General features: G+C 38.7%; 1 protein-coding gene across 3 annotated transcripts in view; it reads right to left on the reverse strand.

Moving 5' to 3' along the window:
- Positions 1-921: 921 nt before the first annotated feature.
- The window catches only part of IFT57 (intraflagellar transport 57), a 42,872-nt gene continuing 17,895 nt past the window's right edge, over positions 922-25,898 (reverse strand). For all 3 annotated transcript variants that reach the window (XM_060770661.2, XM_060770660.2, XM_067466641.1), the window contains 8 exons: positions 20,972-21,062; positions 19,210-19,278; positions 18,324-18,443; positions 13,703-13,774; positions 8,008-8,139; positions 7,685-7,747; positions 2,058-2,124; positions 922-1,305 (listed from right to left, as the gene is read on the reverse strand). In XM_060770661.2, coding sequence (XP_060626644.2) covers positions 1,124-1,305; positions 2,058-2,124; positions 7,685-7,747; positions 8,008-8,139; positions 13,703-13,774; positions 18,324-18,443; positions 19,210-19,278; positions 20,972-21,062 — 796 coding nt within the window. In that variant the 3' untranslated portion in view covers positions 922-1,123. The remainder of the gene's footprint in view (positions 1,306-2,057; positions 2,125-7,684; positions 7,748-8,007; positions 8,140-13,702; positions 13,775-18,323; positions 18,444-19,209; positions 19,279-20,971; positions 21,063-25,898) is intronic.

Genomic DNA, 25,898 nt, shown 5'->3' on the forward strand with positions numbered 1-25,898 from the left:
ACCTAGGAAGGTATCTAAAGGATAATTATGGTAATTAGTTATTCTCAAAGATTGGATTATCCCAAATTCTCATCACAATAAAGAACAGACTGTGGATAGACTTAGCCAAAGAGGGACACAACATTAGGCTTAAAGCTAAGAGGCAGTGAGGACGTAGTACTGAGTGGTAAGGTTTCTAAACCAATATCAGTGAATACAGGACTTGATAATTTAGTTTATACATATGTAGAAGTTGCCACAGAAGTCCAACAAAGCTACACTGACTTCAAACAAACAAACAAAAATCCACAAGCGCACACACATTCTCAGACTCTCCAGGTTTCTCAGCCTTCTGTCACAGGGACAATAATCCCTTCATTAATGTCACTACTGTTCCCTCACAGGCTCAGTCCCACCCACTCTGGACTCAGCATCATCTTCTGTTCTTGAAGGCACCTTCACAGCCACTACTGTTTGAGAAGGATATCTATACTGTCTAGCCAGTTTAGATATCCTTATCAAATGAAACCTTTCCCAAAGGTCACAGGATATCACACTCATTCCTTGGGTGCAAACATCCTCCCGACTCTTGCCCATCAGTGTAGATTACAGTAATGTAAAACATTGCATCTCTGCACATGAGGTACTAATTTGAGAGAGAGGGAAGTGTATAATGCTTACATAATGCAGTACCAACTTCTCTTAAATCATACCCATATGTTAGAAAAGACATGTGTGTGTGTGTGTGGGGGGGGGGTGTTATGGCCAGATGCAGTTCCTGGCCCCGACAGTCCTGATCTAAAATCTATAGAATCCAAATGAAATTCATATTGCAAGTTGTACACTCTGCAACATCCATTTTTGTAGCTGACTTTTTCATTTCAATATTATTATTCTTTCCGATAATTCCTTTACAGCTCTTTGATTTATCATACCAAGAACTTGTTAATGAAATTTTATTAACATTTTTCTTACAAAAAGCTATATAATAAATCATACAGAAACATAACATTACTGCATGTATAAAAACAAAATTTATGGCTTTGTAAAATGACATACATAGTTTTATATATATGTGTGTGTGTGTGTATGTCATATCACAAAATGATTTACATAGCATTAAAAAAATAAACATCAAACAAATTTAATAGGTACCGACAATGGAAGAATCTGGAATTATAGTAGCATGCATGTCTCTAGTCATGTTTGATTTTTCTTTCAGCTTTGATTGAAGCAACGTGTGTTCCACTACGCCAATTCGTATGTCCATCTGAATGGTTTCTTGTTTCAGTTTGGTCAAAGCTTGTTTAATCTTTACTAAAGGAGCTGTTAAAAAGAAAAATGCAAAATGGCACATTTTTTCTGTCAGTCTGCCATACGAAGAAAGTTACTATTTTTTTCCTTCTGCTAATCGGGAGAGCTAAATGAACAAAAGAATGACATTACTCTGGAGACACAATTTTATAGATTCACGGAAGCTTTTTAAAATTACGATATACTCTACCACCTTCATGACATTTTAGATCTGAAGAGGTGCATTAAAATGCTTACTTTTTCAGTACTTATGGTGAAATTAAATTTTACATTTGGTGAAAAGACTTCTCAAAACAAAATTCTACAGATTTCTTAGTCTACGCTAGTACAAATTCCTGTGATTTCTTCAGGTACGCATTATTACAACAGCCTCATAAATCTCGAAGGACTACAAGTAGAATATTTACAATACTTTCCCCCTAATAAAGCACTGTAAGTCCAAGTAAAGGATAGACTTATTCGCATTTTAAAATGGAATGAACCCATAACAGACATTTCCTCAATGCTTTTTACCAGCAAAAAGCATACTTCCGGCTGCATCAGTTGTAGAAAATGTCCAAGAATTTAAGAAAGACTGCAGATACAATTACTGAGACATGCCACGTGATCTTGTGCCTCAAGAGAATGCAGACTCCAACTGTATCTCAGCTACTCCTTCTGCTTTTGTTTTTCTGCAGCTTAATTTTTGCTCTTGGTTTGGAAAAGTATTAAGTAGCTCAAAAATGGGAGCTTTGTCTGAGAAAGAACCTCAAGATAGAGCTTACCACCATCAGTCATACTGCTGCCCTTTTCTTCCATTTCCTGCTTCACCTTCTCTAATTCTTCAGTAATCTTAAGAAAAAAAAGGTAAACATGTTATTTGTCAAATCTAGCATTACCAAAGCTATATCAATTCTCAATGGAACAAATCACAATTTCCCTCCAAAATCTGTCCATCTGCTATTGGGGTCAAACATATCTCTTCAAACTCCTAGATGAAAATCAAATTAATGACTGGTTTCAAAAGGACCCCAGTGTGATATTTTTTTAAAAGAAGTATATTTTATCAGTAGGCTTTTTCAAAATCATATATCCAGTAATACTCACTAGGCATTGGACTTACTAGAGAGCCATGGGGCAGAAAGAAGCAAAAACAGTTGGCTGATTTTAATAATGGAAGATATGCAATTCACGCCTAAAAGGTGACCCCCCTCCAAAATAATATTACAAACAGGAAATAAGGTTGCAGCTTGCATTGTATCAAAATAAAGGCAACTTGGAGCAATCCAATAGGGCAAAATTGCTCTTGGAGCCCAACAAACCCTTCTATAATGGAGACTTTCTGCTTGGGGGGGGGGGGGGGGGATTCATTTTCCCTGTCTAGTGTTTTGAAAAGCTGCATAGGATAGAATGAATCATAACTGAATTTATTTGTTCTCTTTCTAGTATATCTCCTTTCCTGAGCCAACAACAACCAATAACACTTGCATGGATACAGAACTTCTGTGCCCCTTACCTAGATTTGGAGGACCTAAAGATGGTAATGCATGCACTGGTAACCTCAAGGTTGAACTTCTGCAATGTGCTTTACATTGGCTACCTTTGTACCAACTTTGGAAAGTCCAGTTGGTTTAAAATATGACAGCCAGATTGGTTAGAGGAACATCCAGGAGTGGACATATTACACTCCTGGATGTCAATTAGTTTCCAGGCAAAGTACAAACTGATGGTTTTGACCTTTAAAGTTCTACGTGGTTTGGGTCCAGGTTACCTACAGGATCACCTTCTCTCACATGATCCTCCTCAAACACTTAGGACCACTGGGGGGCAGCTACTCCACCTGCCAGAATCCAATTGTGAAGAGAGGGGCCATGAAGGCAGTTCCATCTTGCCTCCAGTGTCATCAGTTGGGAGCCCCCCCCCCCCAACACCAACTGCTGCTCTGAGATCAGAGTGAAGAGAGGGGCCACAAAGGCAGTTCCATCTTGCCTCCAGTATCATCAGTTGGCACCCCCCCCCCCCCCAGCACCATTAATACTGTATTATATAATATATTGTATTTACATGTTACTTGTAAGCCGCTTTGAGTCCCCTTTGGGGTGAGAAGGGCGGCATATAAATGTCATAAATAAATAAATAAATAAATAAATAAATAAAACTGGCAGCTGTCACCCAGAGGACTTTTTCATTGCTCATCCTAAGACTGTGGAACGACCTGTCAAAAGAGCTCCGACAGTTAAATGAGCTGTCGGAATTTAAAAATCATCTAAAGACCTATCTCTTCTGGAAGACCTATCCAGCCAGTTTGAATCACGAATTTTAAACCTGCATTTTACATTAAATCTTTGTTCTGTGTATTTTAATACCTTATGTATTTTGTAGAAATATGTTTTAATATGCACATTTTATGTAATGTTTTTAGATGATTATGTGTTTTTAGTGATGTTGTAACCTGCCTTGAGGATAGGAGTAGCAGTAATAATAATAATAATAATAATAATAATAATTATTATTATTATTATTATTATTATTATTATTATTTATTTTAATGACACAAAAATACAGTATGACACAACAAACGAGATTTATCTGCTGGATTTTGTATCACAAAATCACAAGTCAAACACCTCTCAAGTGTTTAGGACTGTGTGATGTATTTTCCCATTGGGGCGATTTTTATTATTATTATCTGAAACAAAACTATTATTATTCTGAAAGCCATTTCTTGGCTAGAAACATTCTCCTCCAAGACCTCTTCTGACCTAAAGGTTCAGATGGTGCTTGGAACATCTGAGGAATGGAAGAAATTCTTTTGCTTCAAAAGTGCATAGTGTGTCTGATAGCAGAGGCTACAAGTACTAGAAACAGGAGAAGGAATAACTTTATCCTGTAAAGAACAGACAGCTTGGGTTGCTTTGAGTTTTCTGGGCTGTATGGCTATGTTTCAGAGGCATTTTCTCCTGACATTTGGCCCACATCTATGGCAGGCAACCTTTGAGGATGGCTGCCATTGATGTGGGCAAAATGTCAGAACATGGTCATACAGCCTGGGAAACTCGCAGCAACCCAGTGATTCCAGCCCTGAAAGCCTTCGACAACACATTGACAGACACCTTGTTGCAGCAGCCTTTCAGGTCTGCCAAAGCGCATAAATATGTTGAGACAACAGCTGGAATATCTGAGGCACATAGTTAACCTTGTGTAAACTATTGCCCTTCCTAATAACTCTTCATCTATTTTGTTATGCTCTAAATGGCACTGAGATATAAATACGAATATAAAATACATACATACATATATAGCATTGCAGTAAGACATACATCCATGAAGCCACGAACTACTGTTCTGGTACCAACAGCTAGAATCTCATTTTCTAATAATAGAACAATATATACTACATTTTTTCAATTGTAAGACACACCCTAATTTCAGTACCATGACCTCCAAGAAAAATATGTAAGAGGCACTGCAATTCAAATCACACCCCATTTTTAGAACTGTTTATATAGGAAAAAGTGCATCTTAGAATTGAAGAAATATAGCAGCTTTTGAAGATGTCTTTTATTTATTTTCAGATCCATATCCTTTTTACAGATCAGCTCAATAAAAAAGGAATGTTCTGCCTTCTCATTTTGGTGAGCAAGGTCAGTACTTTTTTCTAGGATGTGCTTTGAACTAAAAGAAATCTTTAAAACTATCATTAGTGTTAAAAATAACTAGTACCAACATTAAGCCTTATAGATCACTTAAAATATTGTATGATTTCACAGACTGTCACTGATAACAGCAGTATAATCAATCAACACCACCCTGGTAGGATTTCTCCTCACTGAGCTCATCTTTCCTTTCACCTTTTCCACAATATCCACAAAGGATTCATTAAGTCAAAAGCAGATGAAGAAAACGAGGATCCCAAAATCATGGAAGAATTGATCATGGCCGGTTAAAATCACATGCATAGATAACACTGGCCAGTGGCCAACACGTATTTTGATACCTGGAATGTTAGACTTGCTTTTGGGTATATCTGACCTACTAATTCCGAAAATGGTGCCAGGTTTCCCCTATTAGCTCTAGTTTTTTAGGTACCGAATATATGCCATCTACCAATCACCATCTGCTCGCCCATAGAAAACCATAATAACCATATCGAAGAAACTAAAGTTGATGCTCTAGTCAATGCAATTTTCTGAATCTGCGGCACAGGAACAGTCCTAAAAATCAAGACACCACAATATTTTTTGTTGCTTTGTTGGTGGTGTAATCAAACAAACTACTTGTTTGATTATTTGATTACTGTGTAATCAAACAAACTGCAGTGATTCTGGCCATGAAAGCCTTCAACAATACAAACTACTACTGGACATCCCGAAAAGGATCCTAATCCCGATATATTTTAGTTGACAGTTTCATATATTCCATTTTCTTTCTCCTGCAAGAAATGTTTTTATATAAATAAAATGCATGGGCCGGGCCAGTGCCAGATGAATGGAAAGTGTTTGTGTAAATTCACTCACAAAGTGAAAACAAGGAAATAAAGAACAATACAATATATTTAAAATGAAGAACAATTTTAACCAAGATAAACTTAACAGTGTTTCAGTGGACAACTCAAGAGGCCATCCAGTCCAAACTCCTCTGCAATGCAGGAAAAGCACATGCAAAGCGCCCCCCAATATATGACCATCCAGGCTTTATAAATAAGAACAACAACAACAACAACAACAACACAAATTTCAGGGGCGATCCAGCCCAACCCCCATCTACCATACTGGAAAAACACAATCAAAGCACCCCCAACAGATGGCCACCCAGCTTTTGTAATAAAAATAACAACAACAACAACAACAACAACAGCAGCAGCAGCAACTGCAAAGACTCTGGCACAAACCAGTAAAGGTGGTCCCAGTGGTGATCGGCACACTGGGTGCAGTGCCTAAAGACCTTGATCTGCACTTAAACACAATGGGCGCTGACAAGATTACCATCTGCCAACTGCAAAAGGCCACCTTACTGGGGTGTGCACACATTATTCGCCGATACATCACACAGTCCTAGACACTTGGAAAGAGTCCGACGTATGATCCAATACAACAGCCAGCAGAGTGTCTGCTGTGGACTCATCTTGTGGTGTTTTAAACAACAACAACAACAACAACAGAAACCCCATGGGCTAGCCAGTCCAACTCCCTTCTGCCATGCAGAAAACACACCGCCTGAGTGGTGAAAGGAAATATAGGGGTTTGGAAGCAAGGAAGGAGAGGGCAAAATGATCTGGGTGGTGAGGAAGGTGAGGAAAAAAGGCTGTTGACAGCAAGGGGGTTGCGGGAAAGGGCCTTTTAGCAGCAAGGGGTCTAAAGGTGGTGGGAGGTGGAGTAACAGGAAAGAGGAGAGAAAGCTTGGATGGGAGGAGGAAGAGGAGGAGGGACACCGCTGTGAGTGAAACAACAGAGGAATAGAGAGAAGGAAAGAAGGTGGCGCTAGACTCTGACAGTGGCCGGAGAAGGCCAATCCTTTATGCTAGTGGTTCTCAACCTGTGGCTCTCCAGGTGTTTTGACCTACAACTCCCAGAAATCCCGGCCAGTTTACCTTACCAGTTGTTAGGAGGCTTAGAGCCCCTCAATCAGCTTTGCAGAACCCCAAGAGCTCCACAGAGCACACTTTGAGAACCCCTGGTCTAGAGTGAAGTGCAGACAAAATAAAAAGGCTGCCTTGTTCACATCCAGGATCACCCAGAATTCAAACTGGATCACTGGGAACAACTTTCACTATTTTGTTGGCTCTGGCAATGCTCAAACAATCATCAGTAGTCCGGCCTGGCCATCTCATCATGCAAAGTTATGCAGTGTTGTCATTTACAATTAATCATCTTATGAAAAATAAATGCTACGGCTTAATGCTTAACAAAAAGTGCTTTGAAAAGAAAGGACAGTAACTCATTCATCTTGAACAATTTCAGAGAAGCAGGAGTTACGTAAATCATTTAGCTAACAGTTCAATGGATCAACTCAAAGGAGAGGACCGATAGAAGAACCAGAATTTAGAAAGTCCACTTTCAAGACTGTTCAGGATTTCAAAACATATGACTTACAGAACAAATCAGCATAGCTACTTGAGAGCAAGCCCAATTTCCTTTTGACTATACCAGTGTTTCCCAAACTGTGCTCCTGCAGGTGTTTTGGACTTCAGCTCCCAGCAATCCTAGCCATCTTACCAGCTGTTAGGAATTGTGGGAGTTGAAATCCAAAACATCTGAAGGAGCAGAGTTTAAGAAACACTGGACTAGACACATACAGGATCAGGGTACATGCAAAAGTAAACTAAGTGCATTCATGACATTGTCAGCTGATGGCAACACCATGATATAAACTGCACAGCAAATATATGAGATATCAAAGAGCAAAATTTTACCTCTGACAGAATTCTAGTCCTTTCTGTCACACCTCCACTTCCTTGTTGGTATTTCTCTTTGGCCTGTGAAGGGAAAAATTGTTTTATTATGAAAAAAGAAAGCAACTCCCCCCGAGAATTTCTCCATCCAACATCTAAATGTGAAAGTGTGATGAGATTTGTGTGATCTGATTTGTAAAGTAGTACAGGACCTAAAACATGTTTTTTTTAAAAAGTTTTCTATCTTTTGTAGCATAAGAGAAGCTGCTACAGTTTGAATTTAACAGTAAAAACGTGGTTTTAAAAACAGTCTCTTGACAACAATCCAAAGTAATCAGCATTACCTCGCTCAATAGGGCTTGTGCAGAACGATACTCTTGGACCAAATGCTCTAGTTGGTTGTTGATGTACTTTTCTCGACTGCTAACTTTTTCCAGAGTTCGGCTGATTTCATTATGAAGTTTGTCAAGGTAACCCTGTTAAAAGTTTTATACAAGTCAGCTACAACTGAAATCTGGCTGAGGTCCAAAGAGCTACTTTGGCTTGCCCAGTGGGACTTTTGCCTCCCCCCCCTTCTTTGAGCCTTAAACTCTGATCTACATCCAAATAGCTTGAAAGTTATCTTCATTTAAAAACTAACTCACTATGCAACAGTGGAGTGAGACAAATGGTACCATTAAAGAATTACAAATACAACATGCAAACTCAACTAACTGGACAGTTGTTTGGATCCCAGCAATGTGACCGAAGTAGAATACTGAAAATAATTGAAGTGGTTACTTAAAATTCAACTCAAGTTTTAAACAATAGTAACTCTACCATTTTTCTTATTGATTAATTTACTATATTTATACCCCACTCTTCTCACCTCAAAGGGAACTCAGAGCACCTTACAGATTACATTAACATGTGGGTAAAGTATGACTTGGACTAAGAATGGTGAAACAGTCATTCTTTAATACATTCACTCATGCTTTCAAAACTTAGTAATAGTAACTTATTTTTAAAATGAAGGAATTGAAAGTATGTCCAATTTTTAGTGTTAAAGTTTACTATGTAACAGGGACCCGCCCATACATGCAGCAATAATAAATAATAAATAAATAAATAAATAATAATAATTTATAACCAGCCCTCTCTCCCCAAGAGAACTCAGGGCAGTTACCATATATACTTGAGTATAAGCCGACTTGAATATAAGCTGAGGCACCTAATTTTACCACAAAAAACTGGGAAAACTTACTGACTCAAGTATAAGCCTAGGATGGGAAATGCAGCAGCTACTGGTAAATTTCAAAATAAAAATAGATACCAATAAAATTACATTAATTGAGGCATCAGTAGGTTAAATGTTTTTGAATATTTACTGTATTTCAAAGAAAAACAGTAAACTAGCACTGTAAGTAGAAAAGTAGAGTCAACAAAAACAATATGGTATCAACAATAACTTAATAATAATAATCCTCTCTCTATGTGCATTTCCCTTGCAATATCTGCAAGTCCTATATATCGATATTCATATATATCTAGACATGTCTAGATATATTTGTGTGGACATTCCCCCCCCCCCCTGTAATATTTGCAAGCCATATATATCTATATTCATATATATCTATCTAGAAATCTATCTATATATAGATAATTATATCTATATAGGATTTGCAAAGACTTGCAAACATGTGAGGGGAAAATTCATATGTAAAATTATTTTATATATACACATATATCATAGAATCATAGAATCAAAGAGTTGGAAGAGACCTCATGGGCCATCCAGTCCAACCTCCTGCCAAGAAGCAGGAATATTGCATTCAAATCACCCTTGACAGATGGCCATCCAGCCTCTGTTTAAAAGTTTCCAAAGAAGGAGCCTCCACCACACTCCGGGGCAGTGAGTTCCACTGCTGAATGGCTCTCACAGTCAGGAAGTTCTTCCTCATATTCAGATGGAATCTCCTTTCTTATATATGTTGTAGTAGAGCCTGTAAGTAATGTTGCAGGTGGTAGTATGGGTGCAAGAAGGGGGAAAAGGGGTACTCATGAGTAGGAGTCAGATGAGGAACAGCAAAGGAAAAGGATCCGAGCTATACTTATGGCACCTACCTATGAAGACTCATTCGAAGGGTTCTCTGGAGATGAAGGGTCAATGAGTGAGGGAGAGGAAGGAGATACAATGGATGTCAATAGGGGAACAAAGAGGGTTACTCGGGAGCAGGAATGGGATGAGGAGCGACAGAGGAAGAGGATCCGGGATATACTTACTGCTCCCACAGATAAAGAATCATTTGTGGGTTTCTCTGGGAGTGATGGGTCTGAGAGTGATGAGGATGGGGATGACACATTAGACTGGACTAAGGTAAAGGAGGTGCAAGATGTATGTGCGGAGCCAACGTCTAGTGACACATTTATGGGGGTTTTGGGTAATTAGGATTGGCAAACGGGAGATACATTGGGGAGATCTAAGTCTTGACAGAAGATGGAGAAGTTGGAGGGATGGGAATAGGAGTTCACATGTGGAATCAAGAACAGCTGCAAGAGTTAATGACTCTTCGGATTATGATGTGTAAGGTAAAAGTAGGCTCTGAAATGGGGAATCTTTGCAGAAGGCAAAGTGTTGGTTTATGTTCATGCATTGGGTCTTTGTCGCTGCCTGACTCGTGTTGGCATTGGGTCCTGGATCTACAGGTTACTCCTGTTCGTGTGTGCTTCAACTCGGCTTGGATTCTCGTGAGTGTGGATTTCCCCTTCTTTGACTTCGGATTGGTTTGACTACGTCGCTGCCTACGTGGACTTTTGAACTTTGCTATCTTGGAACTCAGCTTGCTTTGACCTCAGACTTTGTTTGACTATGCTTTCTTCGCTGCAGCTCCTTTGTTTATTAACCGGTCGCCCGCTTTATGTGACTTTCAGAGCGTTCTGTTTTAATCCTTTTCTTTTCTCCGGATAATCCAGATTATTGCTTCAGTTTCCTTTTTGCACCAGAACTGGTTGTTGCCTTTGTGTTTTGACCAGAGACACTGAGTTAAGTGTCTCTGAGTCCTTTTTCTTTGTTTAATAAACTGAGGTCCGTCTACAAATAACCTTCTGGAACTAAATCTGAGTCTGGCCCTTTAAGGTGTCTGTGTTCCGACAATATATATACATAGAGATATATCAGTACCTCTATATATTTATCAATATATATACCTATATAGGAATTGCAGAGACTTGCAAACATGGAAGGGGAAATTTTATATATAGAAATAATGTATACATATAGATACAGATACAGTGGGGGGAAAGTATTTAGTCAGATACCAATTGCACAAGTTCTCCCACTGAAAAAGATGAGAGGCGCCTTTGATTGACATCATAGGTAGATCTCAACTATGAGAGACCACATGAGAAAACACATCCAGAAAATCACATTATCTGATTTTTAATTAATTTATTTGCAAATTATGGTGGAAAATAAATATTTGGTAACCTACAAACAAGCAAGATTTCTGGGTCTCAGAGACCTGTAATTTCTTCTTGAAGAGGCTCCTTTGTCCTCCACTCATTACCTGTAGTAATGGCACCTATTTGAACTTGTTATCAGTATAAAAGACATCTGTCCACAACCTCAAGCAGTCACACTCCAAACTCCAGTATAGTGAAGGCGTGAAGGCCAAAGAGCTGTCGAAGGACACCAAAAACAAAATTGTCGCCCTGCACCAGACTGGGAAGACTGAATCTGCAATAGGGAAGCAGCTTGGTGTGAAGAAATCAATAGTGGGAGGAATAATTAGTACATGGAAGAGATAGAAGACCACTGATAATCTCTCTCGATCTGGGGCTCCACGTAAGATCCCATCCTGTGGCGTCAAAATGATCACAAGAAAGGTGAGCAAAAATCCCAGAACCACACGGGGGACCTAGTGAGCTGGGATCAACATAACAAAGGTTACCATCAGTAACACACTATGCCTCCAGAAACTCAGATCCTGCAGTGTGAGACGTGTCCCCCTGCTTAAGCCAGTACATATCTGGGGCCGACTGAAGTTTGCTAGAGAGCATTTGGATGATCCAGAAGGTTGCTGGGAGAATGTAATATGGTCAGATGAAACCAAAGTAGAACTGTTTAACAGAAACACAACTCACAACTTTGGAGGAGAAAGAATGCTGAATTGCATCCAAAGAACACCATACCTACTTTGAAGCATGGGGTGGCAACATCATGCTTTGTGGCTGTTTCTCTGCAAAGGGACCAGGGCGACTGATCCGTATACATGAAAGAATGAATGGGGCCATGTATCATGAGATTTTGAGTGCAAACCTCCTTCCATCAGCAAGGGCACTGAAGATGAAATGTGGCTGGGTCTTTCAGGATGACAGCGATCCCAAACACATCGCCCAGGGCAACGAAGGAGTGACTTCGTAAGAAGCATTTCAAGGTCCTGGAGTGGCCTAACTAGTCTCTAGATCTCAATCCTATAGAAAACCTTTGAAGGGAGTTGAAAGTACGTGTTGCCCAGCGACAGCCCCAAAACATCACTGTTCTTGAGGAGATCTGCATGGAGGAATGGGACAGCATACCAGCAACAGTGTGTGCCAACCTTGCAAGGACTTACAGAAAACGTCTGACCTCTGTCATTGCCATCAAAGGATATATAACAAATTATTGAGATGAACTTTTGTTATGGACCAAATACTTATTTTCCACCATAATTTGCAAATAAATTCATTAAAAATCAGACATTGTGATTTTCTGGATGTGTTTTCTAATGTTGTCTCTCATAGTTGAGGTCTACCTATGATGTCAATTACAGGCCTCTCTTCTCTTTTTAAGTGGGAGAACTTGTACAAATGGTATCTGACTAAATCCCCGCACTGTATACAGGTACATTCAAATCTCTAGATATCTATAAGTATATAGGGTGTGCAAAGACCTGCAAACATATGAGCGGAAATTCATATATAAAATTAATGTACTGTATATAAATAGATACAGATATATAGGTACATAGGGATTACAAAGGCTTGCAGGGGAAATGCCTATATATCTGTAGGAGAGACTGACAAATATTTCAGGGGAAAATACTTTTATAAGATTAATGGATATTCCTGACTTGCAAGGGCTTCTCTCTCCCTCCTTTCCCTTTTCAGAACATTCCAGTCTGGGAGGCGAAGCAGAGCAGAAACAGAAAAGAAAAAACACTGTTTAGGGAGGGGAAGATGAGAGAGTAATGTATCATATATTGCAAACAATGGCCTCCATGCTCTGCTGCCCAGCTTGACCCCATTATAAGCTGAAGGAGGCTTTTTCAGCCCATAAAAAGGTCTGAAAAAACTCAGCTTATCTTCGAGTATATACGGTAAATCACTGAACAATCTGTCCAACTCAAGTTCCACCTTTTCTTAGGATGAATCTATACTGTAGAATTAATGTGGTTTGACACCACTTTAACTGTAACGGCTCAATGCTATAGATTCCTAGGACATGTAGTCTGATGAGGCACCAGTTCTCTGGATATCGAAAAGCATTCTGCAATCCTGGCATGTGGCTGTCTTCATGTTTGAAGCCTGGAACTGTTCACCATAACTAGCTAGAATTCTTCTCTCAAAAGGTAAAAGGGGATTGAGATCAGCAAAGAAACATCTTTGTAAACAATGGTTCCATGTAAAGCTTTGATCTCTGGTGCTCAGTGACTTCTAGAAGTTTTTCCCAAACTTCTACTGTATAAAAGGAGTGTGAGGAGCAAAGAAACCATAGTTCAAAAGAAAGCAAGATGGCCATTAGAAATGACTTGGGGGTGTGATGGGTGTAGTTCTAAGAAATTCTTGTGGAAGGCTAGTGGCACGGAACTTGAACATTCCTGCCACATGGAACAGGAGGCCATTATTACCTCCGTATAGAGGACAGAAATAAGCACACCATATGGTGCCTGGAGATTTGGAAGCAAGTAATTCACATGCACTTAAGAGGGAAGATACAGTGAGAAAGGCTTCTAGCAAGAATATGCCGAACTACCATGAAATCAACTACGTTTGAATTATTTAAACATATCACAGACTTACCCTGGTATCTTTTAAAGCTGATTCAATTCCATCTTGATGTTGATGCATTTGATCTACATGGATTCGCCAGTCCTATAATTTAAATTTTAAAAGGGAGGTACAGACAAAGTGGTGGCTTATTTCATACCTGAGTGAACACGGGCATGTTTACAGCATATCTACAGAAGGTGACATGTTTTAATTCTAAGCTTGTTTTACTAAAATGATATAATCTAAAATCCTGTGACACATCTGTGCTCTGAAATGAAATGCTGGACATCGCTGCCATGGATGTTTGCAATTGGTTATTTGCTTGTAAGTACTCTTGCGCCAGAAATAATTATAACAGACTGCTCCAGGCACTAATATTGATTCTAATTCACTTCTCTTCTAGAACATAAAACAGGATGTGAACTCGTCTACTAATTAATCAAAATATCTATGCTTGTTACTGCTAACACTATATTCCATTTCAAGTTTAGCACTGACAACATCTAACGCACTTTGAGCACTAATAATTGCAATGATTTATTTTGTGACAGTCTAAGAAAGGAAAAGAACACACCGGGATTAACAGTCTAAAGAAGGTGATATAGTTGTGATTTCTATTTGATTAAGAGGGTGAGAATGGATGGCCCATGAGGTTCAAATTTGGAAAAGAAAGCACAGAGAACAGAAAGCAGTTTTCTAATTTTTTCAAGGCAATTAGGAAAAGCACATAGATTTCTGAACAAAAGAGCCCGAAAGAACTGACAAAACATTCTTTCCTGTCCTGGTACTAAATGGTTGGGGGGGGGGGGGGGAGAGATTTTCATTACTAGTGAGTATTCACACTTAATTTTATCTTAATTCCTTGCTATCTGGATTATTCCTGATCAATATACATCGTAAGATTGGAAACCATGAAAATGAACAAAATCTGGCTACCAGTAATTATAAACTCTAAAATCAGGACAGCAAATGAAGAACAACACTCAGAAAACAGGGGAATTTCAGACAAGAAACAATCAGGGCCAGCTAACACCTCCCAACAAAGGAGTCCCCAAGCCGCAATCAGCCAGGCTTTGAAGCTGCAAGGCTATTCAATGCTAATCAAGGTTGTCAATTGCAACATTCACACTTGCCTCAAACAGACAAGAGTGCTTGGACATTCCACTGATATATAAACCCCACTTGCCTAATTTCCAACAGACCATACAACTTCAGAGGCTGCCTGCCACAGATGTGGGCAAAACGTTAGGAGAAAATGCTTCTGGAACATGGCCATATAACCTGGAAAACTCACAGCAACCCAGTGATTTCAGCCATGAAAGCCTTTGAAAACACATGACAAGATTGTCCTAAAAGATGTAATGTTGTTTTTCATAGCCAGTCAACAGAGTTTTTATGAAAATCCACAAGGTTATACATTCCGGTTCATATAGTTGTACTTTTTTTTAACCATCACCTTAGAAACTTTTTTCCAAGAACTTTTGTTCTCTATTCTGCAGAATGCAAAAATTAAGGGCTGATGGATTTCCCATATCTGGAAGCTTTTTTAAAAATTCAAAAATTTGCTGTAACAAAGGCTTTTTTCAGATATATAAAAAAAGCTTTACACTGACAAGCTAAAAGTAACCAAATGAGTAAAGCCTATAGGGAACATATCCAAATGTAATAGTTAACAGAAGGAGTAATGAAAAAAGAGGCTTTAAATTAATTAGCACTATTCAATGCTGTGTGGGAAGACTTCTGTGTGTTCAATAGAAATATTGCCTCTGTTCCTCCCCTCTGCAGTCCTTCTTGCCCCTCTCCCCATTTGAAGTGGGATTTCAGGAACGAGAGGGGAGGAAGAATCAGTTCTGATCACACTTAACGGTCTATCAAGGAAAGATGCCAATTGGATACCACTCCCATTTTTCTATACTTGCATCCTGCACCTTTTGTAGCTGCAAAGTGGTATTAAGAAGGTAAAGGTTCCCCCTTGATATTAAGTCTAGTCTAGTGCTCATCTCCACTTTTCTAAGCCGAAGAGCCTGCGTTGTCCATAGACGTCTCCAAGGTCATGTGGCCAGCATGACTGCATGGAGCACTGTTACCTTCCCAACAAAGCAGTACCTATTGATCTATTCACATTAGCATGTTTTCGAACTGCTAGGTTGGCAGACACTGGGGCTAACAGTGGGAGCTCACCCTGCTCAGCAGCTCAGCAGTTTAACCCGCCACACCACTGGGGGGCTCCCGTTATTATAGGTGAGTAATTCTTCGGTATAGCAGAAAGCGTGCATGTTAGTGACATTCCTAATGCAATAGAAACATTAACCTAGGCTTTCTATATCCTGGCCAATGATCTTGTCATTGAACAACTTTAGATGTACCTAAACAAAGCAGCAAGGGCAAAGAAGAATAGAAATAAATTATAGTTATAAGAAGAGAGTTTCGACAAATTGTAGTTGCCACGAGCTATGGCTCTTCAACTGAAAAAAGCAAACCCTATGGAAGAACTGTATTCCCAGATATCTAAATCTTTTAAAGTGTTTTTCCCGAACAGAAAAGCATTCAGTCATGTTCACACCCCTCTAAGTTAGATTCCAGTATGACACAACACAGGCGAAAAACAGGTTTGACCCTCCAAATGTTGATAGTAAGAGCTACCTATGTCTCTAAGGAGTACATGTTAAACATGAAGTGAAAAGGGTTCAGCACTGACTTTAGGATAAAAGTATAATTATAGCAATAGGAAAGCTACAGGGTTTTATCAAAGGTGTTCTGAATCAACTAGAGGCGAAAGAATAGAGGGGGCAAAGGCTGAAGGGAATGAATTGTGTTGGCTGAATGGAGGAGATAACAAAGCAAGCACTGCCTTTAAAACGTGGAATAACCACTCTGCTAATTTCATGATGGTTTAAATATGAACTCTGAGAACATGCAGTAATCTGATGGTTTTACTGCATGCTGGTCTCCACAGCAATCTGCAGTTATTTTGTCTGCCTTAGCTGAGATAACCAAGGCAGCAATAAAAGCATGCTGAGAAACAAGGTCATGTTCTAGATATATTCAAGAAAAGGAGACAATGTGACAATGCACTAAATGAGAGGGAAGCAGCTGAAGATAACTCCAAGGCCTCAACATCTTGCAGGCTGAAAGCTATTGGAATCCTTAGAGAACAACAGATGGGGTAGGAGGAATTGAATAAAAAAAAAAAAGAAATATTAAATAACAAGAAAATTGAAAAACAGAAGTCAATAATAAGGAAGTGGAGGAAATGACAATTATACATAAAAGAAGTAAAATGTTATGGCCAAGAGAGAGAAAAAAACCCCTCAAGATCAAATGCAAAAGAGTTCATAGATTACAATCCACTTCCTCAGATGCACTGATGGAATACAATGTTCATGCCTCAAGCACAAATTATTGCTCAACTACATTATTGTGGAGTGGGATCAAAGTGAAACAGAATACAGTAAAGGACAATAGGAATCGAATAGTAATTAATTATACTAACAGAACAGCCAAAGGTGTTGTGCATAAGAAGAAAATGGGATACTAAAAAGGGAAACTTGCAGAGATACAACCAAGAATTATGCAAGCACAAAGAATACAGTCACAAGTAGCGAAGTGTGTGTGTTCACATAATTTAGTTGAACCTATGACGCAAAATATGCTATAAAGGTATCTATGTAATAACTGAAGGCCCACTTTGAACAGCAGATAAAGCAAAGAAGAATGAGAAGAGTCTCCTAAACTGAGATGCACGAGGCAGGAACTGGGTTGCTGTGAGTTTTCCAGGCTGTATGGCCATGTTCCAGAAGCAATCCCTCCTTAGCTGCAAAAAACAGGGGTATTTCAGACAGGAAACAGTCAGGGTCAGCTAATACCTCAAACAAAGTATTCCCCCATGCAGGAAGCAGCCAGGCCATTTAATGCTAACCAAGGTGGCCAAGTGCAACATTTACACTTGCTTCAAACAGACAAGAGTTCTATCTCCCATTCTGGACATTCACAGATATGTAAACCCGACTTGTCCTGTTTCCAACAAATCTCACAACCTCTGAGGATGCCTACTATTATAGATGTGAGTGAAAGCCTTTGACAACACAAGGCAGTAACTATTTGGTGTAAAAATGAACAGATGCAAGGCTAAGACCAGACATGTTTTAAACATCCAGGTCTTCCACAGGACAAACTGTCCACAAGTTGAACTGATACAAAAATACAGCTATGATTAGATTTACTGTTCATATCATACTGACCTTGCTGCCTGGTTAAATCAACACAGATCAGATCATTTGAAATTTAAGGAGTTAATGTGCTTTTCCTAACAACTCTCAAAAGTCTATTTGTTTATACATCTGCACTGCTTTCATTAAGATCCTTATATTTAAAAACTGTGCAAACATGTTTATATGTTGGAGCACAAGTACTTTATTTGTCGAGTACTAATCTATTTTAAGTGCTTTGATGTCAGTCAAGTGGCTTTAATTACACTTCACATTTAAGTGTGATATTTTGCAGAAGAAAAGCAGCTCAAATTCAGATTTGACTATTCAAAGTATTTTGTCATATAGTGATTACAGTTTAAGCACATGTACAAAAGAAAATATTTTCTAAAAACTGTTACTGAACAGTAGCAACACAATAATACTGGTAAATCCTTACCCACCTTATTATCAGTTCTGATTGTAACTTTCAGTTGTGGAAGAACCCGTTCCACCTCAAGGTTCCATTCAGCAGCATCTACTGTGGATTCTAAAATCTCTTCTTGCTTTGATTCAATCATGTCCTGACAAGAAGTTTATATTAAACACATCAATGAGTGATCCAATTGTGCTATGCAGTGATGTCACATCTCACAAGCACTCCTTGCACAAGTTCTAAAACCTGCTGCACCTGCACAATTGCTGAAGGTGAGGTGTGCTCACAGCAATACTATTAAGTGTTACCAAAAAATGAAAAACTGTATTTTACTAGATGCAAGTGAGAGTAAGCTATCATTGTGAACTGCTAGTACTTTAGAACTCCAAGGATGAAAAAGTGCCTATAGACAATTAACATGAAATAATTCCTGATAATTAGTTATTACTTCAAATATACACCAACAGTTTTGGTCAAGAGATAACATATGGAGGATGTGATTAGTGGTTAGGTATGCAATATGCAAATGTCTTCCTGATACATTTAAAGAGAGAAGAATTTTAGTTAACTGTGAATTAATTCATTATACACAGACTAATTCCAGTACCATGGTTAAATGAAACCCATTGGTATCCTTAACACAATAACATTACATTGCAATGAACAGTTCACACCCACGAGTCATATAATTGACAGCTTTGCATCCAAAAATATGTAAGTGACACTTTTCTCCAACTTTCACCTTTGTTCCTCCCCACCACAGGTCTGTGTTTCCTGTTTCATTCCCTGAACCTTACAAACAGCATGATTATTGGTGGATCTTTCACAAGTTTGTAAAGTTATAGAGTGGGCTGCAAAAGCATCAGCCACACACGATGCATCGTAAAGTGGTAACTAATGAAGAAATCACTTACCGATTTGTAAGTCTGTGCCTTTAAAACATTCAGATCAATGTAGTTTTCCTCATTGTCTGTCTCTTCTTCCTTAAAAAGATATAAAATATTGTTTAGCAAAACATAAAAGACCATCGTTCAGAAACAGCTTTCTGAAAATATCACCACTTACTTATCTTTACCAAAGTGCATTACAGAATTCTATTATGCGCCAACATTGAGCACTATACAGAGGGGTGCTTTTTTTTTTTTAACCTACAGCCCTTTAGCAGCATTACCACGATGGTTTGCTCTTTCTTACATTAAACTGCTACTTGTGGCAATTCATGCTAAAACATCCACATATAATCCTAGACGCCAAGCTAACGGGGAAACTGGGAGGTAACAAATGCAGCAGGCGGCAAAATGGTATGATAAAGACAGCTGGTGAATTGCTGCCACACTGACAGGAATTGCTATCAGCTATGTCAGTGTTTTTGTTTTCATCATCTAACATTTGTTCACAGGACCAAAGTATCTACTCTTCTAGTCTTTGGATTTGTGGCAAATTGAACCAGATTTTTAACAATTATTGGTGTAACCATTTTCCTCATCCAGGTTCAAAGCTGACTAAGCAAAAGTCAGTTTAAAGTTGACTGCATAGTGTTGTACTGCAGTGCTTTTCCAATTAGTCTTCTAGAGCCTTGGGCTATCTCCAGATTTCCTGAATGTGTGGACATACTGCTGGGCTTTCTAGGAGCTGAAGTCCAAAATTTCTGGAGGACCAGAGACTGAAAATTACTGTTGTATTGCACTACAAATTTTGTGATAAAAGCTGGGACTACACTTGGACTGGGAGATATAAGAGAGAAGACCAAAACACTTTAGACTGCTATTGCAGGAGGGTGGGATATACTTTTGAACATAGTTATTGGGGGGGGGGGGGGGGGGGAGAAAACCTTTCAGTTAAGTCAAATTCTGAGAAAAACTATCCTTTTTAGTTAGCTAGTTTCAATTTGCAAAAATCTTTTAACTTGAACATATTTTTAATGTCTTAGATCATATGGTGTCTGATTTGGTAGAGACCATTTTGTCATATAGAGAGAGATCTAACTGATATTTTTATGTGGTGGTGATGTAAAATAAGACAATTTGCTTACCAAGAGGTCAACAATCTTATTTTACATTCTGTGGATGGCTACTGCCCACAATATTCAGCCTAGAATATAGCTATAATCCAAGATAATTTTTACATTGCCTTTTAAGGCAGAAGAGGATCTTCAACTACTGGTACATTGGAGCTATTGCAGAAAACCATGTTGTCAAAGGTTTTCATGGCCGAAATCACTGGGTTGCAACATTCACACTTGCCTCAATCAGACAAGAGTTCTTTCTCCCACTCTGGACATTCCACAGATATATAAACCTCACTTGCCTAGTTTCCAACAGACTCCTCTACCTCTGAGCCTGCCATAGATGTGGGCACAATGTCAGGAGAGAATACTTCTGGAACATGGCCATACAGCCTAGAAAACTCACAGCAGCCCACTGTACAAAACCATTTCTTTGTTCCACATTATGGTTGAAATCTTTTAATTGGACTATATTATTTATTTACACTTTAAAACCTGCTCAATAATCAGGAGTTAATCCAGGTATACAGGAAGTCAAAAACATAAAATGAAAAACAGAAACAGAGATAAAAAGTACAATTTAAGCAAGGCTCGCTTTTGAATAGATGTATTAAATAGATTTTCCTAAGATTGGATAAATGAACTGTCAACAGAAAATGAAATATACTTACCGCAATTATTTCTTCTACTTTATTCAGAGTCAGTTCAGCGTCATCCTCTGTTATTGCTTCTTCTTCTACCTCTTCTGTTGGGTAAGTGGGCCTGAAACAATAAATAGAATCCTCTGATAATATAAGAGAATACATCATTTTTGTTTTCTTGTGTTACATTAACAATATAACTGGTCTCAGAAATCCGTGTGGAAAACCCTGATAAAATGTTGGACTTCTAACTTAACACATACTGATAATAAGAAATGTATAAAAACATGAAACAGTTTTTATTGGAGGGAACATCTTTATGGTTATTTAATTTTTTTCTTGCTGATATCATTGTAATACAACCAACACACAAAAGAACTGTACCTTCAAAAATATTTTTAATCATCGTTGGCTTAGGCAGAAATTCAACATTTACTTCTTTGAGACTTGCTCCCACTTCAGTATACTTTAAAGTCAGATGGGGGCAACTGTCAGAGATGGGAAGTGGGTGAACTGTCCCCTGGCCATCCCACCCTCTGATGACCATAATAACTCCTGCTTTACTTTCTGGTTGGGAAAAAAGGAGTCCTTCCTGAATCTTAATAGATCAGGATCCCTCAAAGGATGGAGGGGAACATTTTTACATGAGTCTTTCTTTTTAAAAGTATTGTATGTGTGCATTAAAATGAGATCTCAATATGCACTAACCATGATCCAAGTAGCTATGTTTAACATTATATTTAACTTTATTTACCAGAAACAAGTCAAATCTGTCATAATTTTCTTGTACCTACTTACTTTGGAATTTGATTAATAAATGTGAATGGTTGTTATGGCATATTAGGGGAGATTTACTTTTGTAAATTATTTTATTAGAATGTTATTTAAATGTTGCAAATTGTATACCAGTTTCAGATCCTTAGTATGAAGAGAAAGTAAATTAATAAATAACTGGCATGTCATACAAATACATATTTGTTGTCAATTTCAACTTAAGGTGACCTTGTGAATTAGAGGCCTCCAAAATCATCCAACTATCTCAGCTCAGGTCTTGTGGGCCATGGCTTTCTTGATTGAGTCTATTCATTTATACCTGTGGTCTTCCTCTTTTCCTACTGCTTTCTATCTAACCAAGCATAGTCTTTTCTAGTAAATCATGTCTTCCCACAACAACCTACAACAACCTCAATTGAGTCATCTTGGCTTTTAGAGAAAGTTTAGGTTTGATTTACTCTATGATCCACTTCTTTGTCTTTTTTACAGTCCACAGTATCTGCAGAACTCTTCTTCAGCAAGACATTTCAAATAAATGTATTTATTTCCTATTAGCTTTCTTCACTATCCACCATTCACAACCATACACAGAAATTGGAAATACCATGGCATGGAAAATTCTAATGTTAGTATTCAATGATGTATCTTTACACTTCAGGATTTTGTCTACTTCCTTTACAGCTTCCTTTCTAATTTCTTGACTACGCACACTGTTATGATTAATGGCCGAATCAAGGCATGGGAAATTTTGAATTACTTCCATGCTTTCATTGTCTATTTCAAAGTTATGTAAATCATCTGTGGTTATTATTATTTTTCTTTTTTATGTACAACTATAAACTTGCCTGTGGACTTTCTTCAATAACTTTCTTCAGCAATTGTCCCAAGTATTTGCTATTTTATGTTAGTAGTATGGTGTCATCTGTTGATGTTATTTCTTCCAATTTGCATGCCTTCTGCCTTCAAGTCAAATCCTGCTTTACTTGTGATATGTTCAGTTTTCAAGTTAAATAGATGGGGTGATAAAATGCTTCCTTGCCTGACCCCTTGCCAATTGCAAGCCATGCTGTTTCTCTGTATTCTGTCCCCTTGTTTTGAGTACAGGTTATGCACCCGGGCAATCAAATGTCGCACAACTATTTTATTTACCATGATTTACACAATAAAAAGTTTGCTGTAAACTATAAAGCACGGGCTGATTTACTTCTGAAATTCTTAAGTGTTCCATTAGCCAATATGGAGCAATTTTTGCTCTGTGTATTGTGAAAGTCTTGGATGTAGAATTTTGAGCACCACTCTGCTTACATGGGAGATTAATGTTCCTGTTGTAATTGCATTTCCCAAGGTCCCCCTTTTTTTTGGGGGGGGGGAAGGTTAGAATGTATATTTAACATTACCAATCTATGGGCCATTATTTTGTATTCTGTATTTGTTGACAGATTTTAGTTAGAACTAGTGTAGGTTGTCTCTGTAGCTTGAAGCAGCTTTATTAGGATGCCATCATAGAATCATAGAGTTGGAAGAGACCTCATGGGCCATCCAGTCCAACCCCGACAAGAAGCAGGAAAATCGCATTCAAAGCTCCCCCAACCGATGGCCATCTAGCCTCCAAAGAAGGAGCCTCCACCACAGGTGATTTATTTCTCCCCAGTGCTCCGAGTGCAGCTTCCACTTGACATTCTGAATTGTATGTTCATCTTAAAATGGTTCTTCAATAAATGAATCTGCCATTCTAAAATGATCAAGGGTCTGGAGAACAAGCCCTATGAGGAGCGGCTTAGGGAACTGGGCATGTTTAGCCTGAAGAAGAGAAGGCTGAGAGGAGATATGATAGCCATGTATAAATATGTGAGAGGAAGCCACAGGGAGGAGGGAGCAAGCTTGTTTTCTGCTTCCTTGGAGACTAGGACGCGGAACAATGGCTTCAAACTACAAGAGAGGAGATTCCATCTGAACATTAGGAAGAACTTCCTGACTGTGAGAGCCGTTCAGCAGTGGAACTCTCTGCCCCGGAGTGTGGTGGAGGCTCCTTCTTTGGAAGCTTTTAAGCAGAGGCTGGATGGCCATCTGTCAGGGGTGATTTGAATGCAATATTCCTGCTTCTTGGCAGGGGGTTGGACTGGATGGCCCATGAGATCTCTTCCAATTCTTTGATTCTATGATTCTTTAATCTCTTTTATATAGCTCTTCCGTGTATTGTTTCCACTGACTTTTAAATTTTTAAAATGGTGTTCCCTTGCTGATTGGAGAGTACCTCCCCTCTTAATTAAAATTTCCCTTTGATTTCTCAGATTTTGTGAAAGAGGTCTCTTGGTCTTCCTTACTGGTTGTCATTCTCTATTTCTCTACATTGATTACTAGAGTAGTTCTCCATGCCCCTGCACACAAGTTGCTAAACAATTGCATTCAGGTTTCTGATAGTATTTCTGTCACTTTTATTTATTTATTTATTTACAACATTTCTACTCTGCCCTTCTCAACTCCCGAGGGGGGAACTCACTTTTTACTTTTCCTTCTCATCTTTCCTTAACGCTTTTTTACTTTTCCTTCCCATTTGTCCTTAACAGCTTAAATGGTTTCATTTGTAATCTATTTTGTTTGTAGATTTTAATTTCCTTAATAACACAGCAATTATCTTACTAAAATGTCTAATTTAGCTCGCTCACCCTAAGTATTGTGATGCTTATATATTCTATTTCTTGTTTTATTGTGTCTAGCTTCCCCAATTCATGTTTCTCACATTCCACATTCCCATAATATGTATTGTGCTGGTTTCCCTTCCTTTCTGAACCCTTCAACAGCTGAACATCCTTTGGATTGAATCTAGTTTTGTATTTAACTGCGGTACTACTTGTTCTCTACTATACCCCAGTTGCTTGCCATCTGACCTGGGGGTGTTATCTTCTAGAACTCTCTCTTGTTTCATTTTGGACTTCCTCACTATAGGGATTTCATGGTAAAAGGCATTCAAAAGGATTTACTATGCCTTCGTCTGCACAATCTCTCTGAATTATCCACTGCAGGTGTCATACCCTACCACTGCTGCTGCCCAGTAGCTGTTTTGTTCTAGCTCTTCAGCAAAATATCCAGCAAGCAGCACTGCTATTCTCAGCCTAGCACCTTGCCTCTCATGAGTTAATAATCCCACCACCATGGAAAAGTAGTAGAAATAAACAGTGAAAAGGGCATATGCAATTTTGCTAGTCACTCCTCTCACAGTACTTTAGTTCCATAGATTTTGGTACACACTTTGAAGAGATAGCTCACTCTGGTTATACCTGGCCCCTGTAGAAAGGCATTTGATGAACAGGCTTGTAGAGAAACACCAGTGGGATATTCCACGCCACTGGAATTGCACACGATCCTGAGTACAGTGAGGATGACCTAGCAAAGCCAAAGCTAGGAAGAGATTCCAAATTAGGGTACATAGTTCATTTTCGTAACCATTTTTGTACAACAGTCCCTGTGATAACAAAGGCACTATGTACTACTTTTCAGGGCAGTGGCTCAAGTGTGGACCTTGAAGAAAGGAAACCCAAATTCAAATCTTTATTCAGTGTCTTCAAAAAATGACCTTTAGGCAATTATCTGCCTCAATTCTAACCTACCTCAGATGGCTGAGGCAAGGAAATGGGTAAACCTATATATTCTAGTTGGAGACCCTTGGAAGAAAAGGTAACCGAGCCTGATTATAGAAACAGAATAGCTCCTCCGATTTTTGTACAATCATATTCTATGCAACTGTTAAATAACCTATGGGTGACAGATAGAACATGCCAATTTCCTGGTGACGAACTATTGAGGCACTTATTCTAGAACAGTGTTTCTCAACCTGGGGGTCGGGACCCCTAGGGGGGTCATGAGGGGGTGTCAGAGGGGTCGCCAGAGACCATCAGAAAATACAGTATTTTCTGTTGGTCATGGGGGCTCCTTATGGGAAGTTTGGCCAAATTCTATCATTGATGGGGTTCAGAATGCTCTTTGATTGTAGATGAACTATACATCCCAGCAACTACAACTCCCAAATGTCAAGGTCTATTTCCCCCAAATTCCACCAGTGTTCACTTTTGGACATATTGAGTATTTGTGCCAAGTTTGGTCCAGATTCATCGTTGTTTGAGTTCACAGTGCTCTCTGAATGCAGGTGAAGTACAACTCAAGGTCAATGCCCACCAAACCCTTC

The sequence above is a fragment of the Anolis sagrei genome, chromosome 3 (genome assembly GCF_037176765.1).
Source record: "Anolis sagrei isolate rAnoSag1 chromosome 3, rAnoSag1.mat, whole genome shotgun sequence".
NCBI classification, from domain to species: domain Eukaryota; kingdom Metazoa; phylum Chordata; class Lepidosauria; order Squamata; family Dactyloidae; genus Anolis; species Anolis sagrei.